A 9,140-nucleotide genomic window follows, 5' to 3' on the forward strand; every position below is an offset into this window, starting at 1 on the left:
AAGTGCTTAGTTTTAGCAATATAAATTGTGAGGATGAAAAGAAATGGCTACTACAATATCAAATTTGCGATTGGGACCAAATTGATAGTGCCCTGTCCGCAGACGGACTGATAACTTTAAACAATGCCCCCTTGTGAGTGGTTTGAGCTTGCGCGCAACCTTCAAGGGAAGAGGACTCAGGGACATCCACTGAGCAGTAAAGACAATTCCTGGCAACTTTGCCCACATGTGACACAGATGTAATGCTGCAAAAGTGTAATTAAATGAAATACCCTGTTTTTGTTGGGTGCATCTTGTTGATGTTGGGTGCTAGCCTCCCTCACCTGTCCTGCAGTGATGGTTCAGGAGATAACCACCACCACAAAGCCTGAAGTATCGACTGTGGCTATTCAAATTAAATTTCCTCAATGGCACATTCAAATGAGACGAACCAGATATTTGAGTTGGAACACGTTGATAACTGTCAATGTGATGTCTATAGATGAGGCATTTGTACAATAGGTCGTTTTTATTGTAAAAAATGAAAAAATATTGTCCATAAACACCTTATTCAACTCAATTCACCCTGTATTCTGTCTAAACAGTTGAGACTTCTGTCCATTAATACTGTCTATTGCAATGCCTCAAATCATCCACAAACATAATCGATGTAAATTAGGGAACACATTCCTGTAAGTATTGTCCTGATGTGTTCTCTCTTGTTCCATCAGAAGTACCTTCATTCTGTGCTGCCTCGCCCTGACCACCCTGACTTTTAGTCTGTGTGTGTTCCTGTTCCTGCAGGGTGTGTGCGACACTGCCCATCTCCTCTCCATGGTTCTCCTCCTGTCTGCAGGCTGCCTGGCTGATGGCCTGACCCACGAAAGAGGTGAGGGCGGCCAGCCCGATCAGGTACCCGTCCTCCCGATTCCCCTCTGCCCAAGGGACGTCGTGCCTCAGCTGCACACTGCTAGGCAATGGGGTGGTCTTCCCAAAGTCTATCATCCAGATGCTTGCCTGACTGGTCCGGTCGTGGACAAAGAGGAGCGAGCTGCCAATCACCTGTCAGGTGAACCCAAAACATTACTGAATGACTAGTTCTGAGACTAAATATGTTATTATTAAGTAGAGGGAGAGGTGACATGTTTAAGTGGTAAATATGAACTGACCTCGTGGGCTTTGAAAAATGGGGATTCCTTCAGTGCTTCATCCAGAGTCTGAAGTCTGGAATGGTAGGCCTTCTAACGGTGAGAAACCAGAAGGGAGAGTGCAGGGTGAAAAGGATTAATATTTTTACTATATTATTAGAGGTATGTGAAACCTTTATGTTGTACATAATATAGGTGATGTTGATGGCAAATGACTTACCAGGATGTGTAGCTGACTCTTGGTGAAGAAGAGGAGGGCCTCGGTGACCTGGGCTGGGGTGAGCATCTTCTTAAAGTCCCGCTGTACGCTGCCATTCTCCATCTAACATAGACACACAGGGACAAACACTGACTTAGGCCTAGATTCAATCAGATCAACTATTAACAAGCGATAGCCGACACCCGCATTGCTGATGTTTTGGCGGTGGAACTGCATTGGAGCTGTTGGAGATGTTAAATCGGTGAGCAACTGCTCTTGTGATCATTGTCACAAAGCCTAACCCGCCCACTCGCGTTAGAAGTTAAGAATGAGAAAGTGTACGCCAGGGTTCACCAAACGGGTGGTTATATTTGGCCCATCAAGTTTAATGAGAGAAAAAACAAGTTTGCTGTACATAATAGAGTATAAAAACACCAGGAAATCAGCTCCAAGTGATTTTAATATAAGACATGTGTTACCAAGTATTCCCACACTTACATGTGATCGTATAGAAATATAAGCAAGGCTTGAAATTATTATGTTTTAGTTAAACATATCTGTTTGGACTTCTTGTGGTCAATTTGCAGCCTACGTTCCGGCCCGCTGACCATCTACTCAAGAAAAAATCATCCCGCAGCTGAAACTAGTTGATGATTCCTGGTGTAGGCTATATAGAAATAATGACGCTCAAATTGAAAATAATTTAACTAAATAATGAGGATTCTTACATTCTAGTGTTTTAACTTAAACAAGGCTGCATGGGATTTCTCTTAATGCGACTCCATGCAGCCAATGGCAATGCTTACGGTGTAATGCCAGGAGTTGCTTGTGAATTTGACAGCTCTAAAGCAGTTTCACCTCTGACTCTATACAAATATACGGATGTTGGCTAAAGCGGATCTAATTGAATCGGGTTCTAAAACCCTGGCACTATTGTAGACCACCAACAGTACACATAACCCCAGTACACATAACCCCAGTACACATAACCCCAGTACACATAACCCCAGTATACATAACCCCAGTATACATAACCCCAGTATACATAACCCCAGTACACATAACCCCAGTATACATAACCCCAGTACACATAATCCCAGTACACATAACCCCAGTATACATAATCCCAGTATACATAACCCCAGTATACATAACCCCAGTACACATAACCCCAGTATACATAACCCCAGTATACATAACCCCAGTATACATAACCCCAGTACACATAACCCCAGTATACATAACCCCAGTATACATAACCCCAGTATACATAACCCCAGTATACATAACCCCAGTATACATAACTCCAGTATACATAATCCAGGGAAGTTAGTAGACCCTCCCCTGAGAGACAGAGAGGTCGAGAACAGTCAGGACTTTTGAAACATCAATGATGAAGTCAATAAATTAATTAAAATAATATTTTTTATCTTGATCTTGATTCTAATGTTTATTTCCTTCTGTTATAATTTAGCCAATCAGCAGACAGCAGAGGTTTGGGCGTTGGAGCCGTGTCTCTCACCATGATGCACTCGATCCTGAAGCCTAATGTGGCAGTTGAGCTGGTGTTATCCCTCCACTGCAGGTAGCGCCACTTCGTCACGCCTCGCTGCTCATGTTCCTCCACTGTGGGAGCCGTCGGATCTACTTTTACCATCTTCTGGTACATATCAGTCCGCAGGGTGGGCTTAGTGTGTGCTTTGGTTAACTCCTCCTCCTGGTATGTCCTAAGAGCAACAGTAGCTTAATTACAGACACACACACACACACACACACACACACACACACACACACACACACACACACACACACACACACACACACACACACACACACACACACACACACACACACACACACACACACACACACACACACACACACACACACACACACACACACACACACACACACACACACACACACACACACACACACACACACACACACACACACACACACACACCAGTGGTGGCTGGTGGCACTTTTAATAGGGAGAACGGGCTCATAGTAATGGCTGTAACAGATTAAATGAAATGCCTGGAATCAAATGCATCAAACACCTGGTTTTCCATCTTTGATTCCATTCCATTCATTCATTTCCATCCATTATTATGAGCCATCCTCCCCTCACCAGCCTCCTCTGACACACACAGTACCTCACGCCCATCTTGCAGTCCATGATGACAGGGTTCTTCAGGCCACTCAGTAAATCCTTCAGGCGGATGTAACTCTCGCCCCCCTTGGTGACCGAGCCATGATACTGCGGTACAAATGGACGCAGGGGGTCGGCCATGAGGGCCTGAAGACACACAGCCTCCACCTCACTGAAACGCTTCAGCACCTCACCCCCCTCACTCAGCTGGAAGTTACCTAGCAACATATAGGCAGGGGCAAGGGGAGGATGGGTGTAGTCAATATTTAACTTTAACTTCTACATTCACTAACTAACCAATGTATCTGCAGTTTCCTCAATGCTCACATTGTAACAGAATGAGTGAATGATTTGGAGAGCTGATGATGTGTGAGTAAAGGGTGAGATGTGATACAGTGAGTTATACAGTACATATGAAGTGCTATATTGATGTGTTTGTGTTGTTGAATGGACACATGCCTTGATGTCCTGCTAGCTGGACCCATGAGCTCTGCCGACGCACTGACCACTGCATCACGGTTAGGAAGGTCCTCCAGGAGCGACACTGGAGTAAAGAAAATGTCCATTGTCATATGGGCTTAAAATAGCCTACTTTCTATTTCAATTATCTCTCTCTTTAGCGTCGTAATGGGAAATGTGGAATAACTTGAGTCAAAATACTGTAGGCCCACACTAAGGGGAATGGGAAAGCACTGGTGGACACCCATCACCCTCCTCTCCGGTCTCCCCTATCTCCATCAGTAGGACCCATGCAAATCCTATTCAAATTTTCCCGTGTCAAGGCTCAAGGCTCGCTTTCAAACTCATGCAAATCGCAGACAGCAGTTAGACAGAGAGGGGTTGAGAAGGGAATGGAAATTACAGACATTCTGTCATGGAGAATAAAGGCATCAACAGAAACAGCCTACAGTGGATATGAAACCAGTGACTTATTGTCGTTGCCTATTTGAAATATGATCTCCTAAAGTATGGTGTATCTAGTAGACCTACACTCTCTCTCTTTTCACGTTTGGTTCTCAATCTCACCCTCCTCATGGTGCTCCTTTTGCTGGCTGTGTCCTCTCCTTCGCTGAAGACATCATCGCTCTCCGCTGAGGAGCAGTTGAAGGAGGAAGAGGAGGATGAGACGGAGGAGTGCATGTGCATCCTGGAGAGGATGGGATGGGGGGAAGGAGACCAGCTCCGTTCAGAGCTCAGGCTGCTGGCACCCTCCTTCTCGCCATCCTTCTCTCTATCCCTGACACTCTCTCCTTCCATCTTACTATCCCCTGCACGCTCTCCTTCCATCTTTCTGTCCCCTGCATTTTCTACTTCCATCTCGCTGTCCCCTGTGCCCTCTCTGTCTATCTCTCTATCCCCTATCCTCGCTGTCTCTGTATCCCCTATCTCCTCTGTACTCTTCCTCTCCTCACTCCTCTCATTCAGCACACCTCCATCTTGCATCCCCTCTTCCTCTTCCATTTTTCTCATCCTCCTTGACCCGCTCCATCTCTCTCTTCTCTCCATCTTTTCCCATCCCTCTGTCTTTGCTGCTGGCATGCTCCCTCCCAACCTCTCCCTCTTCCTCAGTCTCCATCTCTCCTTTGCGCTCCTTCTGTTCATCCTTGAATTGTTTACTCTCTCACTCTCTGACCACTCCTCTTCTTCTACTTTTCCCCTCTCTTCTCCCCTTTCTTCTCCCCTCTCCCACACTCTATTGTCACATCTTTGAATATCAACCAAAAGGCCTCGAGTCACATGCATGTCAGAGGCTGGTTCTGTATCTTCCAGATGCCTTGGTCTCTCTTCTGGTCCTCTTTTATGGCCTTGTAGTTCCAGACTGTTAGAGGGTGAGTCCGGGCTAGAGAGAAGTTTGGTTTGTGGTTTCACCGTACCAAACACACTGGGCGGATGTTGGTCGACATCATTCAAGAGTCCAAGAAATCCATCATCATTGTCATCGTCATGTTCTCCATTCTCCAACTCTCCTTCTACCATCTCCTTTTCTTTCTCTACATCCTTCATTTCCTTCAGAGCTGGGGGTGTTGTGTTGTCCATCATTCCCAGGTGAAAGGGTGATATTCCAGGGGATTTAGTTATCCTGATAACTTCACTCCAATGTTAGTAGGCCTAATCCCCTTTGTGGGTGAAAGATGAGTCTCCTGAATAGAGATTATATGTTCCAATGTTTAAAAAATATTTTAAAAATCATATACAGCACAAAACACACAAGCAAATTAAGGTATTTGAATATATTGTTAAGAATAAAATAGTATTGAAAAACGTGTAAATTCATTCACGAACAAGAGACACAAGAATAAGCTATAGCTACAACACATTTTTTTAAACGGGTAAAGGTCTGACAATGAAATGACAAAGTCTATTTAGGTGTTGCAATAAGGATGCTGATACACTGATAATAAAAGTTGCTAGTCTACCTTGGTACTCTATACAGCCTACCTTGGTACACTATACAGCCTACCTTGGTACACTATACAGCCTACCTTGTGCACCGAACAGCATCCCCTTGATAAATCTGTGGAACCCTTTATGGACCCTAGGGGTTCATTTAGTCCGTAGAAATGACACCTGTACAGTCAGTGGACTGCAGTAGGATAGACTCTAGCTCTGTTTCCCTGCGTTATCCCTGACGTGGCAGTATTTTGCATGCTGTGACGCAACAACGTTTCCAAACATTCTGGTGAGTGAGTGAGCGTGACTGGCAGCATGGCATTGAACTGCAGGTTGACAGGAGTCTCTCTTGTTTGTGTGTTATCTAGGAAATACATCTGCGTCATCTGCATCAATGTCATATGAATAGGCCATAGGGTACTCTGTCAGAGGAGGCTGGTGGGAGGAGCTATAGGAGGACGGGCTCATTGTAATAGCTGGAATGGAATTATTGTGACGGTATCAAACAAATGGAAAAAATATTTTGGACTCTGTTCAATTCATTCCATTCTGGCCATTACAATGAGCCCGTCCTCCCATAGCTCCTCCCACTAGCCTCCTCTGTACTCGGTCTAGTATCCAAATAGAGCCCCACAGTGGATGTGTCATAATATCCATAAAACCTAGCGGTCAAACAGGGAAATGGTTCCAATCATTTTTAGAATGACTTAAAGTAAGGGCTGTGTTTTGTGTAGGCTTACCCTGGCGTGACGTTTTGATAATCATGTAAAACTCTCTCGGACAAGGTGACTTTTATTAATATATTTGGCTCTATTTACTCTCATATTCGAATATGCTAATTAGCATCAAAGTAGACATCATGCAAGACTACAAATCCATGCAAGCTCCTGCACGGCATCTCTAGCCGAAACTTTTACTACGCAGGTATTGTGTCAATTTAAAACATTCACAATACAGTTCACAGAATTGTCAATTTAAAGCAATTTTGCCAATTTATTCATTACTACATTTAGCTAACATTAGATAGTTAATCCAGAGATTCTTACCTTTGCCTCGATTCGGCAGTCTCGTCCAGATCACCAATGGTATTTGGAGGTCTTTATGATAATCACATTAGCAGCTAATTAGCATTTCATTTTTTTACAGGTAAATACAGGCAAATATATTGATGAAAGTCACCATGTCCTAGAGAAATTTACATGGTTATGAAAACGTCACGCCAGGGAAAGCCTACACGAAACACAGCCCTTATTTTAAGTGTTTCTATAATCCCCTATGGTGGAAAAAATTATTGGAACGTTTCCCTGTTTGACATCTAGGTTTTATGGGTATTATGACACATACTGTGGTACTCTATACAGAATGTTTTACTAACAGGCCTAACTACTATATGATATTTAAAAAAATCTTAGGTGACTTGATTAATGTCATAAAGAAATAAAAAATACACTGCATTGTTTTGGGACAGATTGTGCTGTGAACATGTTTTTGAGTGACAAAGACAGAATGTGAAATGTAGGATGTAAATGCATAAATGCTATACAAACACCAGTAAAATAATTTATAATATTTGTTAAATGAAAATGATGAGGGGAACATGGGAGACATAAGAATGTTTGTCACTAGCTAGGTTTAGATCGCATTGGCGACAGATTTTCATGCCAATATTCTAAAATCCGCATAAAAATAGTATGTGCATTTTCCCACCATTTATATGTTTCCATTAAATTGACTTCATTGTTGCAGGTAAAAGGCTGTGCGTGATGACATGTTGCACATAAAGATACATTTTGCACATGCGCTCTAGCCAACATAACTATCTGCTCGCTAGCGCACGTATATGATGAGATCATTGTTATGGACAAATTAGCGAGATACTTTTTATTTGTCAAATGGCAGCCAAACATTCATTATCATGTCACCAGAATAAGACCCTCAATATTTATTGGAAAGCAGCATCAAGCTCATTTACTTGCACTTGCACCACCCTTAGCCTATAGCCTATAGTAAACTTCATGCCATCGTGTGACTCCCAAGTTTACTTCTATATGATGGTTATTATATCAATATATGTTCATTAAAAGCGTTTCCACCGACATTTCTCGCATAATTAATTTTACTGACACAAAAAGATCCCACCTTGTCTAGCGTATTTTGTTTTGTCAACATTTGAAAAGTTTACAGAAAAAGTTATGTTTCTGTATCGACATTTACGATACTTTACTTGCATAAAAGGTTGGATAGAATTCTGGTTACTAATCACGTTTCCATCCACCGTTTTTATGCAAGCAAAGTCATGCCTTATAAAAAATGACAGCTGTGAAGTTTAGGTACACTTTTATGAATGCCAACGGATCATTTGTTCGTTCGACATGGTGGGATCTTTTTGTTTCCGTAAAAATAACTGAGAAATTGCGGTGTAAACGCCTTTCTGCGCAAATATTGACATATCTATCATATCGAAGTAAACTTGGAGTCAAGCGATGATATGGTGTGTGGTCCTCCCACTACCACTCGGGAAGCCATACAGTTTATTAGGCTACAGATTGAAGTAAATTATGAACTTCACACGGTGGTGAAAGCGCACTGTGATGAGGTTGATGATAATTTCGATGAATATCGAGGGGTCTTATTCTGGTCACATGATGATCGATGCTTGTCTGCCGTTTGACAAAAAATGATATACTCGCTCTTATCCATAATAATCTCATCATGTAAACTAGTCTAGCTGCACAGCCTGGTCTTCACTAGTTACCACATTACAAAGTCGTAAACCCCCCCGTCGTAAACCCCGCCCATTTCTAAGGGGATTTTAAACCTAACCTTAACCACACTGCTAACCTTATGCCAACCCCTAACCTTAAATTATGACCAAACAGCAAATATTTGTTTTCATACATTTTTACAATAAAGCCCATTTTGACTTAATGGTTATGGTAACTAGTGGTAACCGCACAGCCTATCCGCACTTTATATGCGAGCTATTGACTGGAGCGCATGTGAGGAGACCAGAGTAGGCACATTTGCTATTTAACGCAACAGTTTTTTGTGACAAAACTATCTGTTCGGTAGGCCTACATGAAAACTTAAGCGAGAAAGTACATTTTGTGTGCACTACATCATCACGCAACAAGTAAGTTTGTTGGAAACCACTGGTGGAAAAATGTTCATATTTTTTTAATGTGGATTTTAGAATATTCACATGAAAATTTGTTGCCAATTGGATGGAAAACTATCTGGTAACATACAAACATATTAAAATGAGGAA

At 42.5% G+C, this 9,140-nt stretch overlaps 1 protein-coding gene across 3 annotated transcripts; it reads right to left on the reverse strand.

Moving 5' to 3' along the window:
* Positions 1-225: 225 nt before the first annotated feature.
* On the reverse strand, positions 226-8,895 carry LOC139574625 (inositol-trisphosphate 3-kinase B-like). Of its 3 annotated transcripts, XM_071399370.1 has the most exons (7): positions 5,965-8,895; positions 4,508-5,622; positions 3,486-4,025; positions 2,849-3,053; positions 1,348-1,449; positions 1,149-1,220; positions 226-1,041 (listed from the first exon to the last, which is right to left on the reverse strand). In XM_071399370.1, exons 3-7 carry the CDS (start codon positions 3,707-3,709, stop codon positions 655-657), a joined length of 990 nt encoding a protein of 329 aa, XP_071255471.1. In that variant the 5' UTR covers positions 3,710-4,025; positions 4,508-5,622; positions 5,965-8,895; the 3' UTR covers positions 226-654. The 3 variants fall into 3 exon arrangements, with proteins under 3 accessions (XP_071255471.1, XP_071255472.1, XP_071255470.1); XM_071399371.1 differs by lacking the exons at positions 4,508-5,622; positions 5,965-8,895 and having other exon boundaries at positions 3,486-4,501; XM_071399369.1 differs by lacking the exons at positions 226-1,041; positions 1,149-1,220; positions 1,348-1,449; positions 2,849-3,053 and having other exon boundaries at positions 3,713-4,025.
* Positions 8,896-9,140: the final 245 nt, after the last annotated feature.

This window comes from Salvelinus alpinus, chromosome 4 (assembly GCF_045679555.1).
Source record: "Salvelinus alpinus chromosome 4, SLU_Salpinus.1, whole genome shotgun sequence".
NCBI lineage: Eukaryota > Metazoa > Chordata > Actinopteri > Salmoniformes > Salmonidae > Salvelinus > Salvelinus alpinus.

Excerpts from the sequence above, each read along its gene's own strand:
- LOC139574625 (XM_071399369.1), bottom strand. The coding sequence starts at position 5,521 with ATGATGGACAACACAACACCCCCAGCTCTGAAGGAAATGAAGGATGTA. Across the intron at positions 4,026-4,507 it reads AAAGGAGCACCATGAGGAGG|TGTCGCTCCTGGAGGACCTT; the intron begins GTGAGATTGAGA and ends TCTTTACTCCAG.